Raw genomic sequence first — 25,847 nt, 5'->3', positions numbered from 1 at the left:
TTTACGAGGCGTATTCGTAAAGTAAGTACCATTTGCAAATATTGCCGCTGTAGAGATGCAGTTGCGACCGTGTGAGTTCTCGCTGACGTCCTTCATCTGTTAATTAGCCACAGGCACGCGTGGGAGCAGGTCATGTTTTTCTTCGTAGTTTTCTGAAGGTTTGAAATGTTCAAGAAAATCAATCGGCCTGCCGACTGTGAAGTCCAGTCTGTGATAAATTTTCTCAATGCAAAAATGGTATAATTCTTGCCTAGAGGACAGACCACCAACAAAGATGCCTGCTGTGACACATTAATCCGGCTGCGTCGTGCAATTCAAAACAAAAGACGTAGAATGCTTAGCGAAGGCATTGTGTTGCTTCACGACAATGCTCGTCTGCATACGGCCCAACAAACTCAAAATGTCACCACGTCATTCGGCTGGGAACAATTTGTCCATCCGCCAAAAGCCCTGACTTGGCACAAAGTGACTACCATCTCTTTCATCTGAAGAAGAAGTTTCTTGCTGGTCAGCGTTTCGACGAGGATGACGACGTCGAAGCAGCAGTGCATGGATGGATTTCGTCACAGGCGGGAACATTCGATGATGATGGAATACAAAAACTAGTGCCACGCTACGACAAATGCTTGAACAATGGTGGAAACTACATAGAAAAGTAGTTTAAGGTCTGTAGAATGCAATGCAAATGAAAAAAGGTATGAAACAATTTTACTTTATTTTTTACACCCTTTCGGTACTTCCTTTCCGAATACGCCTCGTACCTGTAGTATTAGGGCGTGTTGAATTTTTCATCTTTAAAAATCCTGATTTGAGGGGTGTTAAAAAGTTGTGGTATGATTAGGTAATTTGAAATATATTTTGGTTACTTGTAAATATTTAGGTCTTGCTTGGTAAATATCTATGTGAAAAGTTCCTACTTTTTAACATTTTTTAAATATTTATGTCATTTAAACGTATGGGTTATTTTCAAATTTTCATGAAAACAGATGTTAATAAGTGCCTAAAATTGATTAAAAGTTATTGTAGTTCTCTTATATATGTATTGTAGTCATGTGCACTATTAATATTTTACTACTATTATGTTTTATTTTGTTTAATATTAATATTATACTCCTTTCTTTTTTTCAATTGAGACTGAAGAATTTCAATTTTGAGAGTTGCAATTGGTGTCCACTGTGTCAATGACAGTGTGGCTCTGGCGAGGCAGATACGGTTTGTAATATATTTTTTTGCTTTCTACAACCAGTGATAACTGCTTCACTATGACTACAAAGAAGAGAACAAGACAGGGAACATTCACACATATGAGCAATCTTATTGGAAGTGGAAGAGATATGTTACCTTCTGAATTACCAACTTTGCGAGACGTGTTAAGATATAGACTGTTGCTGAGAGAACAAAGTAGTGAGGATATGAGAAACTATCCAGCTGCGAGTGTTGCAAAAGACATATATCCTAAAGTACTTGAAAAATGGGAACGAGCAAACTGTTCTTTTGTTTTCCCTGTTGTGAATTCAATAGTTACAGTATTAGCAAAGATTCAAGAAAGTTGGGAGCAAGCAAAAAACATATCTCTTGGAAGGGGCAAGTTAGATATTAAAGAAGCCTTTGCTTCAAAACTTGACAAGCTCTTTGACATTCTCAATTGCAAATGTGAAATCATTATGTGCTCTGAATTTGGCTGTGCTACAGATTGCACAAAAGAAGCTCACATTAATTGTACATGCTCTAAAGACAAGAAGATCCCAGTGAAATAACTTGCTTTCATTAAAGGCCAGAGAAACAAGATTGGTTCTATTGGACCACACCAAATTGGTTTGCCACATTCTCCAGAACGTAACAGACTGATAAAGAAGCAAAAGTGAGGAGAAGTTGAGAGAACAAGCCTTGATGAATATAAAAAGGAATGCTTGCAGACTTTTTTACTTCCATCACATGAAGAAAGTTCTTCCGGGGTTGGAAATAAGGAAAAAGAATCTGATACAGAAGATGGAAGTGAATCAAATTATGATTTAGCAGCTCCTTCAACTTCTAATGGAGAGAAACAGTACAATACATTAGATATACCTAATGTTGCTATGCAGAGCATCAGATACGGTATTGGTCTTCGTGCCACAGCTGCAATTACCACTGCTGCATTTATTGATATCGGCTTGATCAGTGAAGAAAACACGAAACTTGTTATTGACCACAATAAAGTAAAGAGAGCGTAGGAGAAATTGATGTCATCATTAGACAATGAATTTGAAGAAATTTGTAAGAAGGGTCAAATTGATTGCATATTTTTTGATGATCGTGAAGATTCAACTAAAGTTATGCGGAAGGCTGAAAATTCAGAGCAGCAGTTTCCCAGTACTATGAAAGAACAACATTATTCAGTTTGTAGTGAGCCACTTTACACCAGAGAAAAGCTCAAAGAATGAAAATCCATCTGAAATAATTGCTGACAATTTACTGAATTTCATGACAGAGAAACATGACATAAAACAATACAAGCAATTGGAGGTGATTCAACAAATATTAATACAGGCTGGGAAGGTGGCACCATGCACTGGGTAGAAGTCAAACTAGGCCGGAAACTTAACTGGCTAGTTTGTGCTCTTCACACCAAGGAGTTAGCTCTTCGCCATTTAATCACAGCCCTTGATGGGAAGACTTTGTCAAACAAGTGGACAGGTGACATTGGTAAAATGTTAGATGCAGCTACAGAGCTTGATATTAATCCTAAATTTCCAAAAAATTCAATTGGAGTACCTCTTATTGAACTCGGTGACAGTATATTGTGAAGGATCTGCCAACCGATCAAGCGTATGGATATAGAATTACACAGGCCATAAGAGCAGGTAAACTTCCCAATAATCTGGCACTCCTAGAAATTGGACCAGTGGGCCATTCAAGGTGGCTTGCAACAGCAAACAGACTTTGTTGCTTGTGGGTTTCCAAGCATGGCCTAAAAGTCAAAAACCTCCAGAATTTCAGGCTGATTGTGGAATACATCGTTGGTCTGTACTATCCGTGTTGGTTCAATATCAAAGTAAAACATTTGTGGATAGAAGGCCCACGTCATTTGTTGTTTCAATTGCAACAGCTTAGACTGCAAAACAAGGCTGTAGTAAATGCTGTTTTGCCGACTGTTAAGCGTATGCATTTAGTGAAATGTTAATTCAGACACTGCTGTGCTCAAATAATAAGGAAGAAAGGAGAGCTGGAATTCAAAAGATCATCGATTTGAGAGGTGGCAATGATGATAGATTTGGAGACCTTTCAGTACATCCAAGGAAGACACCTTCTATAAACATCTGCTTCAAACTTATTGGAGTTGATAGACTGGTTTGATGGAGTTTATGAACCTCCATTAACATGCAAAATGACCTTGACAGAAATAAAGGAATTTATTGACAAGCCTATGCAAGTTCCTAAGTGGCCTTGTCATGGTCAAGGGATTGAAAGATGTGTGAAACAAGTCACGGAGGCTGCAGGAAAGGTGTATACACAGGAAAAAAGGAAGGGCTACATCAGAGGCCAAGAAGCAGGTCCTCGGCTTTGTCAAGAAATGAATCAAAGCAGGACTTGATGAAACTTGTTATTAATTCTAATTAATGTTATTATTTTTTTTACTATAATAGGACGTTATAAGATAAAGTAAAGATATGTTGTTACAGCTGGAAACAAAATTTCTTTATATTTTTGCTTGTACAAAATGATTATAAACTTCAACTTCGCTTCAAAATGCGAGTTTTTGGCTTTTTTTAGTGCATTTCAAACAAACCTCAATTTACCAAGCTAATCATCAACCAATCATAAAAATAATTGCAGATTTGGATTCCTCATGTCCAATAACATATTTTCAGAACCCCTCATTGAGCAAATTCGCAAAAGAAAATTTTCCGTCCTTAAATGACACGCCCTACTGTAGTATTATATGGATGCAAAACTTGGTCCCTTACATTGAAAGAGGAACATAAATTGATAGTATTTGAAAATAAGATCCTCAGAAAAATATTTGGACATAAAAGGGATGAGGAGACAGGTGAGTGAAGAAGGTTACATAATTTAGAACTACATAATTTGTATTCATGTCGAAATATTATTAGAATGATTAAATCAAGACGACGACTTAGGTTGGCAGGCCATGTGGTATGAATGGGAGAGGAAAGAAGAGTTTACAGGATTCTTTTTGGAAACCTGATGGTAAGAGACCTGTAGGAAGGCCAAGACGAAGATGGAGGGATAATGTTGAGATGGAACTGAAGGAAATCGGTAGGGATAGAAAAGAGTATATGGATCTTGCTCAGGATAGGGGCAGATGGAAGGCCTGTGTTGCTGCAGCCATGAACTTTTGGGTTTAAGAAGGCTAGAGAGTGAGTTAGTTACTACGTATCATTTGGGGTTACAAACCAAAGTTCTACTTCGAGATGTATTCTAATACTGTTCTCACCAGTAGGAAGAATTTAACAATTTTGCATTAAAAGTGAGTTCCTTAAGTCTTAAGACTCAGTTGGACCTTTGGCCAACGCCAGGACAGCTGTTTCCAAATTTTCCTCCTCTTCTGAAAAAATGGTATGAAGTTTCAAAATCTGAAAAATTACATACACTTAGAATTATTTCTAGAGCATTCATGTGGATTTTTGTGTTGTTTCCTTTTGCTGTTGCCTAAATATTATCAATAGTTTAGTAGGCTTAAGTAGCCATAGAACTATTGATAATATCTGGGCAACAGTGAAAGCAAAGCACACAAAAATTTACACGAATGCTCTAGGAAGAATTCTCAGTATATGTAATTTTTCAGATTTTGGAATATCATAGCATTTTTTTAAGGAGTTAAAAAAATGCTATGATATTCCAAGGAGTTGGCCAAACATCCAGTCAAATCTTAATTAAATACATGAATCAAACAAAAATAACTGGCCTCGTGAACCTCGTGACACCAGTTATTTTATCGACTTAAGGAACACCCTACGAGTAAGTTTCCGTCACAGTAAAGGCACACTTGTCTTGTACATGTTGCTTTGTATCGCCCTCTGTTCAAATTATAATTTATTTTCTGAAATAGTGCAGTTTGAAGCTATCATGCACATACATTGATTGTCTACAAGTAGTAGACAATTCTCACCTATCAAACTAGCCTCCCAATCCATGTATTTTATATGAGAACAAACTTCACACATTGTACAATTAAGGAACACCATAACAAACTTCACAACAGGACTTATGGAACGGGCAATGACCATAACTTATTTAACTTGTTAAGCTTGTGCGACTTTCGGAATATGTGTCAATGATCTTGTAAATAAAAACTACATTGACAGATGGCACTGATGGTCCTTAACCCACTGCATGCTGGATGAACCCAGATGAACGAACAATTGAATTCCTAGCACAAAAATTTAAAGATGTAATAATGAACTGTGTACTTGCGAGAATAACAGTAACATGAAAGCACAAGCACTGATGAATTGCCCAATATTGCACATGACATTTGTTGGTGGAAAATAAAATTATAGTCACTCTAGTGTGGACGAAGATTGAGCATAGTTGTTAATACATTTGCCTTGTATTCTGTGCATCAGGGCTCTACCAGATCTGCTGCATATTCAAAAATAACTTAAGAGATTACACTTGGTATACTGTAGTTTCGGCACTGCACCAGTGTGCGAATTAAGGGGGGGGGGGGGGATGCTGGTTTTATAATGTTGACTTGTTTCTGCTAGATGTACAACAGTAGCAATCTACACATATATGCCATTAACAATAAAAAGAAGTACATGTACCAGTGTGAACCTCAGCCACTGGACGGGTCACAGGTGGCGGATAGTGAAAATCTCCTCAGATATGAGGCACGCTCCCCAAATTTCAATGGAAAAAAACATAAAAATACGGAGTTTGCCCTCTCTTCCCCTGCTATTTTGGAGAGAAGGCACAAACCTTAGTATTATTTTCAAAGAATGGATGTTTCTCAAGAGAATGTGTTCGGAAATGTGGCATGGATATGTTGTGGAGAGGGGGGAAGGGGGGGGGGGGGTCATCAATGTGAATTGTCCAGGCTTGCCCCAGACCTGTGTCCAAGTTTCCACCCAAACATATAGAATATGAAGGTTCAAAAAGCACATCCATTTCGTAATCAGCACCATGATACCATATGGTATCATCAGGCCAATAAAGGTTAAAGGAATGGAATGCCATTGTTTCGAAGCAGGTGTTGGCCTCAACTTATTGGTATTTTTATTTCAATTAATTATCATCAAAGTCTGGAAAACAAACTGAATGCAAATAGTGATGGACAATTTGACTACAGTTTCTTTTGCCGTTGGATGTACAAGAAATTATTTTTTGCCCAAATACCTTGCCTACCCAATTTCTGTTATCGACATGTACATCACTGTAGAAGCTTCTGGAAAACTAAATCATTATGTGAATCTCTTGATAAATAACTGGGAGAGGATATTGGAAATACTGTATTTAGCTACTCAAACACAGTGGTGCAGACAGGATTCTTCCATGGAGAAAGGGGACTTCGTGCGGCCAAATATTTAGTGCATCATCTTTGGTATTTTTTTTATTGATAATTAACAAAACAAATAGGATACATATATACATACACATATTTAAAAAAAAAATGTTCTGTGGATTTGTGTAAATGATAGTTAACACCCCCATTGTGGATTTTGAGTCCCAAGAGCCATCCTTGGCTTCACCAGCTCAAGATTCAATGGAGAAGTCACTCAGTCGGCATCACAAGGCCACTCAATAAAAAGCCAAATGGACAAGGAGTTTAATTTTAATGTTAGTGGACTTCAATATTATTAATCATAATTTTAACGATACCACTGAACATTTTTCGTAAGACTTTTCCATAAAACAAGACCTGTTTTTAAAATAGTTCATCACTGCTCGAAGTGGGGGGGGGGATGATATGTCCCAGTTAAGACAACTTTCATAAAGCATCCTCCATATGCATCTCATAGCCTACATCAGTGGTGCCCAAAGTGTGCACCACGGAGCCCTGGGGACTCTGCTTGGCTTACAGGGGTGCCCCAAAATGTTCCAATATTTTCACTAAAATGGTATTATTCCAAATATATGCTTAAATAGTACTTTTTACATATAAAATGCTTCTGAATTATTATTATTACACTGGTCAAAACAATTAGGGGAGCAAGCAAGAAATCCCCAAACCAAAGTTGGAAAGCCAAAAAGTAGCAATGTATGTTGATGAAGTGAGTGTGTCCTCAACCAGTACAATTCATCTGTGATGAATCATCAGCATGAAGAGCTCTCTAGTGACACCATAAGGCACGTGGCAGAATTTGTGATATGAGGAGCAATCACGAGGTCACTTGGGAACACCGGTTGTGTGGTGCTGGCAGACCGTAAGTGCTGGTAGGATTCAGTTGAGTAGTGTTGAATAGGAACGATGGCAGAACAACACGATTTAGGGGAATCTAGTGCATGGAGAGCCATTGGGAGGATGGAAGCAGGGCAAACACAACGTGAGGTGGCTGCAGCCCTTGGTGTGTCACGCAGTGTCACTTCCAGGTTGTGGACACGAATTCAACAGACAGGTACAGTACGAAGGAGGCCTGGGCAAGGTCGCCCACGGTCAACAACAGTTAGGGAAGACCGGTACTTAGCACTGTCGGCTCGCAGGAATAGGCAGCAAACTGCAACTGACTTGCAACGTGGCCTTGTTTTGGCAACAGGACAAAGAGTCTCGGGCCAAACTGTACGAAATCGCCTGCAGGAAAGGGGTCTTTATGCAAGAAGACCAATGGTGTGTGTCCCTCTGAATGCCCAACACCGTAGGGCCTGCAGACAGTGGGCTGTGGAACATCGTGAGTCAGTCTCCAGTCAGATAATCGACGCATTCTCATCTGGAGGGAACGTGGGACTCGCAATTATCCCACACATGTGCGCGAAGTGTCTCAGTATGGTGGCGGTGGCTTAATGGTATGGGCAGGGATCAGTGTTGGTCGACGTACCCCCCTGCACATTATCCGGAACGGTACTTTGACAGCCTTACGGTACCGGGATGAGATCCTCAGGCCTCATGTTGTCCCAATGGCTGCAGATATCGGTGATTGTTTCATTTTTGTGGACGATAATGCCCAACCTCACCGAGCACCGTCTGGTTGACGCCATGCTACAAGATGAGGGTATCGAACGAATGGTATGGCCAGCATCCTCCCCAGACTTGAATCCCATTGAACATGTGTGGGACACACTCGGAAGACGCATTGCTGCTCGGCCAGCGCCGCCTACAACTCTGCAACAGTTGGAAATGGCTAGAGGCACATATTTTTGGTAAATAAAAAAGCAAAATTTCGGTACAAAAACTGAGTCAATTTCGGGTTCAAAAGCGGTAAATAAAATAAAATATCGGTGTTATAGCGGTGAAAAATTGGATGAAAAGTGGTATATAAAATACATTTTTGTTTTAAAATTGTGAATATAATCCTAAATTTGATTTAAAAACTACACTTATTCCACAGAATTAACATTTCACTTCTAATAGCACATTTATGTAGTTATCAGAGTATTAAGTTTATTTCTGTGTAAAGGAGTCCATTTTTGCTTCTCCAATATTAACAGGAGAATTAATCAATTTTCCGGGAATTGCATAACTCTCAGGATAATTCAGACCTCAGAAGGTGTCGCGTCGGTGAATAAACCCTAAATTTTGTGTTTAAGAGTTAACACTACAATGTTTTTTTTTCAAATTTCGTTTTTTCGTCAAAAACGAAATATGCATGCCCCTAGAAATGGCCCTTCTGGAGGAATGGGTGAATATCCCGCAGGCTGTCGTTGATAACCTTTTTGGTTCCATGCAAAACAGATGTGCAGCTGTCATAGCAGTTCATGGCGACCACACGCCTTATTAGAGGTATGGATATGTTGCGTATCTGTCCATTTCTGTTGTCTTATCACCGTGCTGTTCTCCTGAATTTGTGCAGTACCTTGCAGAAATCACCCCTAGAACTCTGTTGTGCTAATGACTCAATAGACATGTATTGTACTGGTTGAGGACACACTCACCTAATCAAAATACATTTTTACTTTTGACTTACCAACTTTGGTTTTGGGATTTCTTGCTTGCTCCCCTAATTTTTTTGACCAGTGTATTATTATTATTATTATTTTAAATGCAAGCAACATAACCACACTAACTGAGCGTTGCAAGTGTTATATCATATCAGAATAAAATCATAACACACTGGAAAAGAATTGGTATTACCAACCACGGTAATATGATATAATAAATCATGTGGGTTCGATTTTATACAAAATAATAATTTAATCCATAACTAAGAATATACAATACGGCTAACTCCATGCTTGACAATCGAAATCAACAAAACAATTGAACATCTATATTCAAAGATATAACAACATCATAGATGTTTTGCAATCTAGCTACTGCACAGGGGTGCTGCAAAATGTTCCAATATTTTCACTAAAATTGTATTTATTCCAAATATATGCTTATATAGTACTTTTTACATATAAAATGCTTCTGAATTATTATTATTATTATTTTAAATGCAAGCAACATAACCACACTAACCGAGCGTTGCAAGTGTTATATCATATCAAAATAAAATCATAACACACTGGAAAAGAATTGGTTCGACAGAAATGTCCACAAAAATTTCAAAACTGGAGAAAATGAATTTCACAAAATCCCCCAAAATAATGTACTGTATGCGACAGAAGAGAGGATACTGGTGGCCCTTAGGGCAAGGTGATGGCGATAGCTGCCCTCTGGGTCCCATTTCCGACTGGGTTTTTAGCCCCCTCTGAGATGCTCAACAGTTACAAGAAAAATCAATTACATTGTTACAGTATACCTAAAAATTGAGAATAATGTGTAACACATGTCAGGTGTGTGCTTTATGAAAATATTTTTTTAGCTCTTAATTGAATTTAAAAATGCTTTGGAAATATTGGTGAAAAGCTCCATTTTAACCCTTAACCGGGCAACCAGTGTCTATCAGATACTGTTGCTTATATTTTTTGTCGCATACTCCAAACGATACTTCCTATGAACATGATATTTTTTTACTTTGTTTTTCCTTCTTCTTTTCCTCATTTCACAATATTTGACTTTGTTTGATAAAGTAGGTGAGGCGTAAAAAAATATTTTCCGTTTCACTCATGTAAACAGGTAAGCAGTGTCTGTCGGACACAGTGTACAATTGTTATGTAAAGAAGTCTACTTGAATATGTATTAACAAATGTTTAATAAAAAATAAAGTATTTAATAAGACATCACATAAAGATATTATTAACGCTAAAATAGAAAAAAATGAAAATATATGAGCAAATAAAACTATTTCCTCACACTACCTTCCGGCCTAACATGTTTCATATACTCTGCTGCAAAAAATAGAACAACATGCAATTACGGTGATGATGATGATGAATACAAGAATTATGGACATAACAATGATGATTAGGTTAAATATCATGTCAATCGCTTGTTTCCAATGCGATGAAACAAAATCTCGCATTAGAAGGGCAAAATTCATTTAAAACAATGCAGTGTCCGACAGACACTGCTTGCCCGGACACGTTATAATAAAAATAGCTTGCCCAGATAAGGGTTAAATACCACATGTAAAACTATAAACGTGGCAACAGTTGAGCAAGTGACTGTTCCTACAGGATTAATCATAATTCATTCTAATGATGCTGTTTACCCTCTATAAGCCCACGACAATGTATAAGTATAAAGGTGATGAGATTTTATCCCTCTTGATGACCATCTGTGATCAAGTAAGTTCATTCAGCATTTCGAAGTTGTGGAACGTTGTGGAACGCTTGGTGTGATTGTGGTGTGGTGCAGGTGATAGAAAATCCCTCCGACTGTGAGATACGATCAGTGATCAGGTTTTTGACAGCGAAAAATTAGAAAGCGACACAAAAGTAAAGGTGACAGGGTACTTCTGATTGAGTTTCTGCCGAATGGACAAACAGTTAATGCAGCCGGGTATTGCAACACTCTCAAGAAACTTCGCCGAGCAATACAGAATAAACGACGAGGAATGCTGTCTTCCGGTATCATGTTGCTGCACGACAACGCACAGCCACACACTGCAGCTGCCACACAGTCGCTCATTGATTCATTTGGCTGGGAGCGGATGGACCACCCTCCGTACAGTCCGGATCTCACCCCTAGCAATTATCATATCACCCCTAGCAATTATCACATATTCCTCCACTTGAAGACTTTCCTCGCTGGGAAACGATTCAACAGCACCCATGAAGCCAAACAGACCATGACAGATTGGCTGTCTGACCTGGTGGCAGATTTCTTTGATGAGGGTCTACAAAAGCTCATTTACTGCTTCGACAAGTGTCTTATAAAATAGTAATTAATATTAATTGAACTATGGGAACTACGTTGAGAAGTAGCTGAATGTGCATATGAACAGCCACAGACGTAATTAAATTTCTTCCTTTGCATGTTTTCATTTTATTTCAAAATGGCCCCTAATTAAAAAATAAACATCCTACATAGCGAATGTTTTGTAAATCGATTCTTATAAGCAACATTATCTGTTCAATTTCTGGGACAGCAGGACCCCTAAACTTCCCCCCCAACAACACACACCAAGGGAGGCAGCTGGTAAGCCACTGCTTGGAGCAGATTGATGTGGACAGAGGAATGAGGAGGCTTCTGGACTTCTGTAAGAGAAACGGACTGTGGTACATAATAGCTGGTTTAAGAAGAAACATGACAGCCATAAGATTACAAGAGGAATAATTAAGAAAAGTCTGTACCAGATTATACAGTCTGTAACAAAATAACTGCCCCACCGCTAAAAATGAGGGGAATATTGAAATATGTTTAAATTTAAATTGCCATTGTAATAATGTGCAAAACAATGGCAAATTGCACCTGGTGTATCTTGAGTCTTTTTTTGTTATTTTTGCACTGCTGTCTTTCATTCCACTCTCTGCCTTGCCAACAGGTGTCTCTGACGTCTGTGTGCAAGTTGCTGTAGCCTGTTCCTGATGTGCAGCCGTGTTTATTGGTGGAAATCATGTGAAGAGTGGGTGGTAAATCTGTGTAATTGATTGTTACCAACTACTAGAGATTACTTCTCAAATGCGTATTTAGATTATTTCATCTTCCAGGATGACAATACTCCCTGCCACAGAGCCCGTGCAGTGAATGAGTGGTGTTCTGACATGTCTATTAACTGATTGTGGTGGCCACTCAACTCACCAGATCTGAACCCGATTGAGAATTTGTGGCTTCTCATGTCCCGTCGGCAGCAGGGAAAGTCCTTCAAGTCCAGGAGGGAGCTCATGGAAGCCACTGTGGCCACATATCACATAAGACACAGTTTGCATTCCATTGTGTTAAGTGGTACAGTTATTTTGCTACAGACTATATATTGGTAAACAAGGAATTAAAGAACAAAATGAACAAACATTAAATTATTACCCTATGAGAACTTAGACAGTGACCACAGGCTACTAGTAGGAGATGGAAAATAAAAGATAAAAGGGAGGAACAAGAGTGCGAGAAGGATAAGAGTGTGGAAATTGAAGAATAAGATTATAAAAGAGAAATATAAAGAAATATTATGTACTAAAGTGCCAAGAGATGAACCCAAACGAGTAGAAACAGAATGGATAAGATTTAAAACAGAATTAGTAGAGGCAGCCAAAATGGTATGTGGAAGGACAAGCAAGAGAAGAAAGAAGAAACACCATGGTGGAATGAAAGAACTAGAGGGGCAGTGAAGAACAAAAATGATGCATTTAGAAAATGGTTTAAAGTTATCTCACAAAATGCACAAAAGGAGTACATGGAAAAGAAGAAAGAGTCACGAACAGTAGTAAAGGAAGAAAGAAAAAAGTGGATGGAAGAATGGGCCAAAGAGCTAGAAGAAGATGTAGATGGGAACAAGAAAGTATTGTATAGATTAGTGAGAGAGAGGAGAAGAGAAAGAGGAGACAGCTGTAAGCTAAGGGATGAAAGGGGAAACGTTGTAGAAGAGGATGAAGAAATAAGGAGAATGTGGAGAAATCATATTGAGAAATTGCTGAGCGTGAAAAAAAGAAATGAACATGAAGAAGTGAAGGAAAAAGAAAACAGGAAGGGAAAAATGAATCTCACATGGTAAGAAGTGGAGGAAGTTCTGAAGAGAATGAAGGGAGGTAGAGCACCTGGAGTAGATGAAGTGCCAGTGGAAATGATACTAGAAGCAGGAGTGATTGGTGTGCAGTGGCTGAACAGTGTGTTGAAAACAGCGTGGCAAGAGAGAGAAGTGCCAAGAGATTGGACAAAGAGACTAATAGCTCTTATATTCAAGAAGGGGGACAGAAAGGAATATAAAAACTACAGAGGAATAACACTTATGTGCCACTCAGCAAAGGTCTATGAGAAAATTTTAGATATAAAATAAGGGTAGTAACAAAGCTGAACTTGAGAGACGAACAGTATGGATTTAGAAGAGGCAGATCAACAGTAGATCTGATATTCACCATAAAGCAAATGCAGGAAAGGCACTACAAGTATGGTATGATTTGATTATGGCATTCCTAGATATAGAAACGGATTAACATGGACAGAACAAAGATTTGGAAGGCTCTAAGAGAGAAAGGAGTCGAGGAAGAGATAGTGTGTAGAGTGCAGAGCACATACAAGGCCAGCCAGAGCTGTGCGAACACACCAGAGAGAAGAACAGAGTGGTTCAGTATAAGTAATGGACTAAAACAGGGAAGTGATATTTTCCCACTGCTCTTCTTATCACAATGGATACAATTAACAACAAGGTAGGGAAGATAATTAGAGAGGAGAAGATGAAGGCCCTGTTGTTCGCTGATGACTCAGTAATATGGGGAGACAGGAAAGAAGTAGTACAGAGACAGCTTGATAGTTGGAATGAGGAAATCAGAAGAGCAGGAATGAGATTCAGTTCAGAAAAGAGTGAGGTGCTAATAACTACAAGAAACAGAGCCAGAAATGAACCAAGAATAAAGATGGACACGGAAGAGTTGAGGGTAGTGGAAAGTTTCAAATATCTAGGATGCATAATTGAGAGAAGTGGAAGAATATATGAGGAGGTGCACAGAAGAGGACAAATAGTTGGTGGACTCTTATCAAAGCGTTCGGAAATTAATATGGAACAGGGATGTACCTATAAAATGCAAGAAGGTAATATACAACACATACTATGTGCCAATAATTACATACAGAGCACAGACTTGGACAATGACAGACACAAAAGAAAGATGCAGGCAGTGGAGATGAATTTTTTCAGGTATATTCAGGAAGAATAAAAGGGATATATAAGGAATGAGGAGATCTGACAGACAGTGGGGGTGGTGAAGCTCAGAAAAGATCACGCACAGATGAGATGGTTCACACACATGAAGAGGATGGGTGCAGAAAGAGAGCCAGTAAGAGCTTGCAATGCACAAAGTGTGGGAATAAGGCCAAAGGGGAGACCAAGATGTGGGTGGAAAAAGAATGTTAAGAGAAGATTTTGATACACTTTGTTTATTTTGGCCAGATGTTATGTTTTATTTGTTTTCTATTAATTTCACAGAAATCCGTTTGATTTATTTATTGGCTGTAACATTGTGGTTTGTGTTATCAAATGTACAGCTTCTGGACTTATGTTTAATTAAAAGTGGCATTGGAAGCGGAAGTCATTTCCGGTTTATAAACATTTGCAGAACTGTCCAATCTTTTATTGATTCCGTTGCAAGGACAACAGTGCATAAAAAGGCAAAAAGTAAGTTGAGTCGCGCGAGACGTTGTGAAAAATACTGTTATAAAGAAAAATCTGCAGTTTAATTGAAATGTGTTTGTATTTGTGAATATTGTTGTGTTATTAAGCAGTGATTGTTTAAAGGTAAAATGTGTTATTGAACTTGTAAAATGACAAGAACCTTTTTCTTTTCTTAATAGTACGTCCTGAGAATGCTCAGTGTAGCATAACATAAAAGAGAGTCCCATAACTCTACCGGCCAAGGGATTGGGTAATTACGGTGACTAATCCAGTGGTGATCACCCAAAAGGAACGTCATAATTTGAACACCGTGGAAAGAGAGGAGTGATGGAAAACCAGGAAAAAATGGAGACGCTTGACTTCTATACAAACCCAGCCAGCGGCAGGAAACTGCGAAGGATGATGATGGCATGTACCAAAATCTCTTAAATTATAAATTATGTGTAGTCCAAAACGGTTCTTTGCAAAATTTATTTTAAAAGTTTAAGGTGACCGGAAATTTCAAACAACAAAAGGTTACAGCAAATTAACACATTTTAATAGAAAAATTGTTTCGTCATACGTACTTATGTTTGAAAACTAATTACATAAATAAATAAATACTGTGTAATTAACTTACATGATACGTTGATATGCATTGCACTTGAACCAAGAAGTCCTTTAGAAGTCATTTATTGATCGACGAATGGATCTTCTTCAATATTCTTCTTTACAAATAGCATTTTTCAAAAGTTTACACACATGTGATTAAAGTTTACCGTGTTAATCAACATAGATTTCAAAGTTTGTACTGGAAGCGCATTCTTGTCACTTGTCCACAAATCATTCATGTACAAAAACACTTGTTTAGTGGGGGAATTAGTTCCAGGTAAACAGCAAGGAAACTCCAACATTTTAAGAACATTGGAATATGGCACATTGTTGACATTGAAATGTGATTAATTCCTATCCAACAATGTTATAGTTCATAGTGATAGTAGAGAAGGTGTACTGTTACAGTAATTCTATGCATCCAGTTTTACGTTTAAAAAAGGGGGAACTGTCCCAGCTAATATGGGACATCGAGACATCTGGTCACCTTAGTGAAGTAGCAACTGAATATATTTAAAACATGCCTTAAATCATACGTGAAATACATACTCCATAATATTCTATTATTCTATATACTTACCACCATGATCATGCAATTGAGTAATATTGGCACAGAAAAGACAAGCGAGATGAACATCCCCTTACTATCAAAGTACTGCTGCCTCGAGAATAACCTGCAAATATAAGCACATTCAATAACCAGTGTTTTAAGCATGATCTTACGTATACAACACAACTATCAATGTAAACACTGAACTGCCTCAAATTCTCTATCAATCTCTTCATTTTGGTTATTTTACATAGCTATGGAACTTCAAGGTATCTTATAAGAAGTTAGATTATAATCAAAGGTTATTGTGTAATGATCCACAGTGAATTCTGCTGAGGTTGTCGACACAGAGCTGTGTTTAATTGATGGTAACGATTAGGACTACGATTTTTATGACCTAAATATCAACAAAATATGCAAAATAAAATATGTTCTCATGACGTACGTAAAATTGTACAGAAACGCATCATAATTTGAAAAATATGCCCTTATAACTGGACTGTTTCGAACTTGAATATCTAAATGCCGAGATATTAATCACATACATACTATTTTAGTTCATTTTATAGGTCCCGATTTGCAATGCACCACAAACACTTTCTATAAATTTTCAAATAAAAATTTTAAAAAAATTCTGCAGTCCAAAAAAAAAAAGCCCTTGGGTGGAGTAAGAATCAATCCACTTCAAAAATGACTGCATATTTCTTGAAAAAGCGAAAATATGCTGATATGACGGATAACACTGGAGAACAAAAAATATTTTATTTTGTGGCATAAAGTTTAATAACAGTTTCAGCACACAAAACAGCTGTGATTGCCAATTGTATGATTGGTTCAGTTGAATTGACTCCAGTTATAAAAATAAAGACACCATGGAAAATGTAGGAGGTAAAATTACTCTACGCTTTTCTCGGTAATATCAAAATTTGATAATGGGCTGAAATTCCCATTAAGAAACTTATTCATTTATTTGTTAATTGTTGCTAGGCAACTTATGAAGCATTGCTAGGCAATATATCGGACACTAAGCAAAGCTTAAGGAAGAATACCAAAACATAAAAATTGTTTTAGAAAAAAATTGAATATGCTGAACATAAGTGGCTCGTGTGTGTGTGTGGATTTGAAGATGGTGAATTTTTTACTAGGACAGCAAAGTGGGTACACAAAATATCCCTGTTTGCTATGTTTGTGGGATAGTCGTGCTAGAGAAAAGCATTGGACGATAAAAGTTTGGCCCCCAAAGGAAAATATTACAGTGGGAAAAGCTAATATCATTCATGAACCGCTGATAGATAGGGACAAAATCATCCTTCCGTCACTGCATATTAAACTTGGGTTGATAAAACAGTTTGTCAAGGTCTTAGATACAAGTGATGATTGTTTCAAATATATATGCCACACTTTTCCAGGACTAAGTATTGAAAAATTGAAGGCAGGAATCTTTGACGGACCACCGCAAATTCGTACACTTATAAATGATGCCAATTTTACAAACTTACATGTCTTACATCGAATCTGAGGCCTGACTGAGCTTTGTGTCCATCGTCAAAAACTTTTTGGGAATCACAGAGCAGAAAACTACCGCGATATAGTTGGAATTATGTTGAGAACTTTGAGAAATTGGGAGCTAATATGAGTGTGAAGATACATTTTCTACATAGCTACATTGACAGATTCCCTGAGAACCTTGGTGATTTTAGTGAAGAACAGGGAGAAAGGTTCCATCAGGATATAAGGATAATGGAAGAAAGGTACTGGGGACGGTGGGATCGCCACATGATGGCCGACTACTGTTGGAGCTTACAGAGGGATTTTCATAAAAAGCAATACAGCAAAGCAATACAGCAGGAAATTGTATAGAAAACGTTTCACATAGTTTGTCACTTCATTGTGTGCATATTTTCTTAATTATTATGATCATAGGCCTATATAAATTTATTTTTATAATAATGATTATAATCACAAAAAGAAATATTAAATTGTTGTTGGAAGTTCATTTATATGTATGTCTTATGTTTCTGCCATTTTGGTTTAGTTGCATTTATTTCATAAATTAGAGCCAATTCAGAAAATATATTATTATATCATTATTCAGCAGCATGAAATTGCCCTAAATTAGCTCTCAAACACTGTGCCGCAATTTCACTGTTCCCCAGTGTAATCCATCAAAATATGCTCTACTCATGCAGAAATGGCCAAATATGCCCTTAAAAAGCCCCTTAATTTAATTACTTTCTTCATAATATGAATTTCTATATATTTAGGGGACACATCACCCTTACCAAAAAAAAAATATGCTAAGTCATGAAAATCCTAGCCCAGGTACCGATCATTGCTAGAGGCACATATTTTTAGTAAATAAAAAAGCAAAATTTCAGTATAAAAACAGAATCAATTTCGGGTTCGAAAGCAGTAAATAAAATGAAATTTCACTGTTATAGCAGTGAAAAAGCGGTATATAAAAATGACATTTTGGATTTGAAAATGTGAAGATAATCTCAAATTTGATTTAAAAACTGCACTATTACACAAAATAAACATATCCCTTCTAATAGCACATTTATGTCATTACCAGAATATTAAGTTTATTTACTTCTCAAATATTTACAGCAGAATTAATCATTTTTCCATGAATTGCATAACTCGCAGGATACTTCAAACTTGAGAAAGTGTCATGTCGGTATATAAACGATAAATTTCGTGTTTAAGAGTCTATTTTGCATTTTGGAGTTTATTTCGCATCATTTTGTGACAAAACAGGGCAGAAAAATGCACCTCACACCATTCAGAAACATGAAAACTTAACATTACAATGTGTTATTTCACATTTCGTGCTTTCGTCAAAAACGAAATATGCATGCCTCTAATCATTGCTTTTTTCTGGTGGTACACAACGGTATGTTATACCAATACCTTTTTATGTGTGATCATAATATTTTGAACAGTTCCTACGAAGAAGAGAAGAACAAACGAACTTGAAGAGTACTGGAAACTTTCCACCCCCCACAAAAAAAAATACTGGTAATAACTATTTTGTCCCAACCACGGCCGTGCGGTCCAAGGCATCATGCTTTGGACTCTGGCTACGGGATGTATGCAGGTTCAAGTCTCCTGGGGGAAGCGTAACAACTTTCATGAGGAAATTGGGGAGCTACGTGTATGTGTGAATACCATATAATATAAATCATAAGATGCATAAATGAATTTGTAATAGTTGGTTAATTAGGTCTGAATTATGCAATAATAATGTCATTTAATAGCAATTTACCTTCATAGGAAATTAATGTACCTAAGATCTCAATTGTGAAAAAAGTATTCACTATTCAATATAATGATGGACTTCACTACTTAAAGGAGCCTGTAATCACAGGTATCAAAAATTCAGGTTCAGTTGCACGACTGACTTTTATGCATGAGTGTACTTTCAAAATGCACCTCTTTGGAATGTACAATGTTTATCCACATAATGTCACTAGTCAACATTTAGTGCTACTCTTTTTTTTCACATAATATTAACATGCAAATCTAAGAACAAGACACCTACCTCCAATGATTAGATGCTATTTCATTGATGCTTTCAGAGAAGTACACCAGCAACACTAAATAAATGAAAAGAACAGAATAAAATATGATGTCAAAGGCAAAAAATACAATATCATGTCAAAGGGGAAAAAATACAATATGATGTCAAAAGGGAAAAAATACAATATGATGTCAAAGGAAAAAAATACAATATGATGTCAAAGGAAAAAAATACAATATGATGTCAAAGGGGAAAAAATACAATATGATGTCAAAGGAAGAAAATACAATATGATGTCAAAGGGAAAAAATGCAATATGATGTCAAAGGGAAAAAATACAATATGATGTCAAAGGGAAAAAATACAATATGATGTCAAAGGGAAAACATGCAATATGATGTCAAAGGAAGAAAATACAATATGATGTCAAAGGGAAAAAATACAATATGATGTCAAAGGGAAAAAAATGCAATATGATGTCAAAGGAAGAAAATACAATATGATGTCAAAGGGAAAAAATACAATATGATGTCAAAGGGAAAACATGCAATATGATGTCAAACATAGTGATGGATAACTACAAAAAATATTCCTAGTTTTAACACGTTCTGGACCTGCAATAGACATAGCATGTTGTACAACTACTGTTGAATATGGACGATGAACAAAGACCTATATCTGCACCACATTTCTTGAGCATGTGTTCTATTTTCGTTATCTTGTCTTATTTGTACTCACGCTGAATTATGTTGTGCTTTTCAGAATTGCATTATCAATTTATATGCATAATTGGGGAAATTCTTCATGTGCATTCTGCTTCGTATTTTGAATCTGAAGAGGAATTGTTCAGGTAATTTTTATTAATTATTTCTATATTATGTATTGAAAATATGTTTTCTTGTATGTACGTAGTGCTTGCATTGTAGAATTTTTAATTTCAGAAGAACACATGCTCCCTTCATCAGACATTTATTTTTAATATGATTAAAAATACAGATATAACAAGGGTTAAATTTTTTAAGAAAAACGAATCAGTTATACAATGGATCTTGTCAATCTTACATTGTTGTAACATAGCAACTTAACTGGGGAACAAGCAGTCTGTTTTATTATCATTTTAGATAAAAAAATTTATCACATTTTCTTTTTTTCAAATTATAAATCCCAAATATCATGACCCAATTTAAAATCATCTCCTCTTGTCTTCCGTTACATTAAATTTTAAAAATGGTTGCCTATTCTAGTTGTGAAAAAAAAGGAGCGTGTGTTCTCCTGAAATGTCTCAACAAGAAACTGTGTTTTTATGCTTGTAACAATCACAGACTACAAGAGAAATAGCAGAAATAGCCTAAGTGGACGCACCCAAAATTTTAAATTCAATCAATCCAAGTTATACAGCAATTTATTTAAAGTGTGAATACTATGATACTTTTGAATGTCAGATTATAATGCTCTTTAATCGAGCCTATGCGACAAAACTTACTGTATTATTGAGTTAAACACACATATTTTAATGGGTTCTATTATGACCATGCACTAGGGGTAGACAAATAAACACAGGGTGCTTCACCATGGCATCTCAATTTTCAAATCCAGTTCTAAAATTAAAAATTATTCATGTTCACTTATGGAAATTACCATTCCCCCCTTTTTTTTAACAACAAGTACAGTACATGTTTTTTCATGTAATGTGTGTTTTGTGTGTCAATAAATTAGCATAATAAACATGTGATTATAAAAGTTTGCAGTGTTCGTAACTAAATTTTAAAATATTCAGCAATATGGTAGAGCTGGCCTTATATTAGAATGTATTGCATAGTCTTTTTATGCTGTTACCAGCAGAGCTTTTTTTCTAGGAAGGCCACTTCAGTGCAAGAGGGGCTCAAGGGAGTATGATGCGCAACATATGACCTCTGCAAGTAAGGTCAATTAGCCTCTCTACTCCAACTCCACTCTCACGTACACACCGTGAGCCCTGTAATGTCGTGTACCCCATTTTGAGGTTGTGGTAACCAATCACTTCGGAGGAATGGGTCGACAAACAAACGAGGGAAGGAGTCTTGGCAGAGCTACTCGAGGGTAACTTGAGGTAAGATCTGCCGAGATGAAGGAAGCTGGCAGCAGGACTTTCACTAAGGAATGGTGGCGGAAGAACTACATCCTTTATGATCAATGGCAGCATCCACGTGCGTAGTTAGATCGCACACTGCGAAAGGGTAGGAGGGACTCCTTAGCCGAGGTGAAGGCAATTCTCCTAGGGGAGGACACCCCGACAGAAAAGTCCACGTCCTCTGGTTAGAGGTTGAGCGTACGGCTGATGACCCTACCTTGGAAAATAAGCATTGTTCAGAAACCCCAGGGGAGGCCAAGGTTCATCCAGAACTGTAGTGCCAGATAAGTAAGTAAGTAAGTACTTCAGTGCAAGAATCAATTAATTTTAATCCAATATTGCATTAGTTAAATGTTCAAGGTCACATTTCAAAATGTGTAGCTTTATCTTGGTAGTTGGATTCATGGCTTTCGTAGCCCTTGTTTGAAGAGAAGAGAAGAGAAGAGAAGAGAAGAGAAGAGAAGAGAAGAGAAGAGAAGAGAAGAAAAAAGAAGAAAAGAGAAGAAAAGAGAAGAAAAGAAAAGAAAAGAAAAGAAAAGAAAAGAAAAGAAAAGAAAAGAGAAGAGAAGAGAAGAGAAGAGAAGAGAAGAGAAGAGAAGAGAAGAGAAGAGAAGAAAAGAGAAGAAAAGAGAAGAAAAGAGAAGAAAAGAGAAGAGAAGAGAAGAGAAGAGAAGAGAAGAGAAGAGAAGAGAAGAGAAGAGAAGAGAAGAAAAGAGAAGAGAAGAAAAGAGAAGAAAAGAGAAGAGAAGAGAAGAAAAGAAAAGAGAAAAGAAGAAAAGAGAGAAGAAAAGAGAAGAAAAGAGAAGAAAAGAAAAAAGCTGGCTCCTGAATTATTTTTAGTTTTGTCTCCTCCTGCCTAGTAGATTACTTCAATATAGGCATAATGTAACCAGTGCATCACACCATGCAGCCAATGCCAACTTGACTTAGCAGTGTAAAGCAGTTACTTCCGCTTTGTGCCACTGATTTATGCTTGCAAGCTGTCAGAAACCTAAATAATATACTCAGATCCCAGACAGCTGTCGGATGCTGACTGCACATCATAGTCTAAGGGAACTAATCTTGGCTTAGGCTGCAGAGAACCAGGTTCCCTTTCCAAATCAGAGGTTTCAGGAGGTGCAGCACATCTTTCCTTAACCTTGTCTGATCACGGTGCAAGCTGACAGAAACTTAGGAACTTTCCTTGCCTGATCTCAGTCTGGTGGTTGTACAGAACCAGTGTTGTATACCAACACTTCATTCTTCACTGGAAGGGTAAGTTGATATAATGATTGAATTTGGTCTCAGGTTCAAATCCTGGCCTGGGCATGGATGTTTTTGAGTGTCCACTGTCCATTCATCATATCATCATTCATTCCAATCTTCGCAAATTAGCCAAAAGTGGCACAAAAGGCACATTCATATTTCACCCACAATTGTCAAAATTTTTTACGCATTATTTGATTAATACAGGGTTAGTAAAAAAAAGAAAACAAAGGAGCAATTTCAAAATGTTATTTCAAACAAACAATACACGACAGAAACATAATGCGCACATCATTGGATACATTAAGGTTCAAACTTTTGTTGTACGACAATTAGATTTGTTCCAGCACGAACAATTATGGTTTCTTTCTCCTTGCAGGTAAATGACAATGCCATACGAAAAGTTGTTTTGTGTGCTACAATTTGAAAAGTGTGAATCCCTTGTGCAAGCGTAATATGAATTCCACCATAGTTTCAACAAACAGCCGTTTCGTCATACGTAAATTTACAAATGGCATAAGAAAATTCGACAAAGATGGTGGCATATGCAAAGGGAAAAGCACTGGTCTGATGAAAATGCCGAGCATATCTGAGAGCCCTAGAAAAACAGTATGCCTGCTAGTCTTCCACGATGCGAGACAGTTCTAACCTTGCCTGGTGTTGTGGATATTCAGCCATACAAGTTAACTGATAATGCATGGATTGCAGCCTGGCAACCGTGACAGAAGGTTTGAATTTTGTGTTGCAGTTGCACAATGGATTCACACTTTGCAAATTGTAGAACACAAAAGAAACCAATTATCCTACAACAAAACTTTGAACCTTAATTTTTCCAATGATGCAGGGTGCAAAATCCTGGGGGGGGGGGGGGGGGGGTTACCCACGCCAACAATCTTGGCCTCAAAAATCCCCCTCACTAATTTTTTTTGGGGGCGAGTAGTTTTAGTTATAACAAACAAAAGATAACTATTACTTCTAATTTCAAATATACTGTACTAAGAATAATATTGAATACATACACGAATTTGTGTAGTTGTGAGTGTTCAATGCTTTTTCTCTCTCAAGAGATCATTAACAAATCTACATCAATATGCACAACAAAAGTAAAACAAGAATGCAAAACAATAATAACTATTAAATCTAATTGATTTATATTAGCATAAAGCAAAAAACTTAATAAAAACTTACACATAATAAAAACCCCTTCAACTATATCATAATTTATTAACATCTTTAACCAGTTAGTAAAAGACGTAGTTTGCTAATTTATAATACCTGATATATTTAAAAGTAACAAATTTATTCATTTTTGGGTAATTAATAATAATAATAATACATTTTTAATTTAGTAATTTATTTTTACTTTTAATAACATTATAAATATGTATATTACATATTTTATATGTATGTTTGTGGGGTGGGGGGTTGTATATTACGATCCTTCTCCCCCTCTACCAGTCTTAAATTATTTCGTACCCTGCAATGATGTGCAGATAATGTTTTTGTCCTGTATTGTTTGCTTGAAATAACATTTTGAAATTTGCTCTTTCTTTTTGACGGTAAATATGCGATATCAGCCGAACACCTCTCACTAGTTTATTTCGTTAATTTTAGCATTGATACTTACCTATTCTGCATTGCGGAAGCTTCTTTAAGGTCAAGTTATGCCTTTTTCCATAAAATAGTGTCAACTTTTCATATTACGAGTCATTATTTGTATTCCTTGTTCTGCTTGGATAACAGACAATATGGCGTGCACTCGTCATGGATCATCACGCATCGTGCTTGTGATTTGTTGATTTGGAGTGAGTATGCAGTGTTTCAACATTCTTCACTGAAAAATACCTACTTTCGTGTTCATTATGTCATCACAAACCATTGACGGATAGCCCAAAAAAAAACATTCACGACAGACCCACAAACCATTGACGGATATCCCCAAAAAACATTCACGATAGCCCCATGGACCATTTCCGGCAAGGTTAGGTTAGGCTGGCTTGGGTTAGGTAAGCATAGTTAAAAAAAGAAAACAATTCTCGTAAGAAAAAGACACGTTTGGAAACACTGGCAAGACCGCGTGACTTTCGACGCCTGTGCCATCTGCAGGTACATAATGGAAACAACGGCATAATGTCAGAAAATGCAAGTTCCTTACATAAAAAGTGATTATTTCTTGTTCTGCAGCATTCTATGGTGAAGTTTTCAGTTTCCGCGAAAGAAAATACCTCGAAGAACTTCGACAATGCTACAGAAACTGATTTCAGTAAGTAGTTTCTCCTGTAAATTTGAAGAAATCCGTTCGGGCGATATCGCATATTTACCTTTTTGACTACCCTGTTATAACGACAATTCATACCACCAAATTGTATCATCACTTTCTTGCGCACATAAACAGAGCAATGATGTGCACATTCAGCAAATTCTACAAAATTCATTAATTCTAGTATCTTCTTGTTGAATACAGCTTTAAATGTTTTGGTACAGAGAGGACACGAAATATCCAGTCTAAAATTGTCTTTCTAAATTACTACTACAAAAATAGGTACTAAAATAGGGAAAAAGTTAACTTACACAAAATGAAGAAAAGTAGAACTTGGAAATTCCCATGATTTCTTGTCATCAGTGTTGTTAATGTTATTAATATATGAAAGCCTATTAGGCCTACAAGCCAAGGATCCTGCCAATCAATCTGTAAAGAAAATGTAAAGCTCATGTAGAACATAATAAAAGGTAGTGAAACATCTATCATACGTGGGTCGTTCAATATATAAGTTTCCCATGCTGTAAAAAATTGTATTTTTAAGATACATTATGCATACATGTGTAGGAGGAATCCTTCCTCACTTCTCCACATAATCCCCATAGAGATTCAGGCATTTGTCTCACCGTTGCAGCAATTTGTCCATACCCGTTGCAAGAAAATCAGGGCTCTGGCTATTGAGCACTATTCTCCAGTGGCGTAGCATGAGCATTTCGGATGGGAACGCCAAGTTAGAAGGAAGGGTAGGCCTTTTTTTTTTGCTTGAGAGTTTACTTATGGAATTAGCCAACATATGTATTGTCTATTTGAAATCACAA

The 25,847-nt window shown here is 36.9% G+C and overlaps 1 protein-coding gene across 1 annotated transcript in view; it reads right to left on the bottom strand.

The window, feature by feature from the left end:
- The window catches only part of Tmem18 (transmembrane protein 18), a 46,365-nt gene that overhangs the window by 11,783 nt on the left and 8,735 nt on the right, over positions 1-25,847 (bottom strand). The window contains exons 2-4 of the mRNA XM_083112671.1: positions 25,341-25,458; positions 19,436-19,490; positions 15,922-16,015 (exon numbers count right to left, since the gene is read on the bottom strand). Of these exons, the coding sequence (XP_082968797.1) occupies positions 15,922-16,015; positions 19,436-19,490; positions 25,341-25,458 (267 nt within the window). The remainder of the gene's footprint in view (positions 1-15,921; positions 16,016-19,435; positions 19,491-25,340; positions 25,459-25,847) is intronic.

This window comes from Lepisma saccharinum, chromosome 26, assembly GCF_977018435.1.
Source record: "Lepisma saccharinum chromosome 26, izLepSacc3.1, whole genome shotgun sequence".
NCBI classification, from domain to species: Eukaryota; Metazoa; Arthropoda; class Insecta; order Zygentoma; family Lepismatidae; genus Lepisma; species Lepisma saccharinum.
The sequence above is the reverse complement of the archived record's forward strand: the minus strand, read 5'-3'. Positions and strand labels throughout refer to the sequence as shown.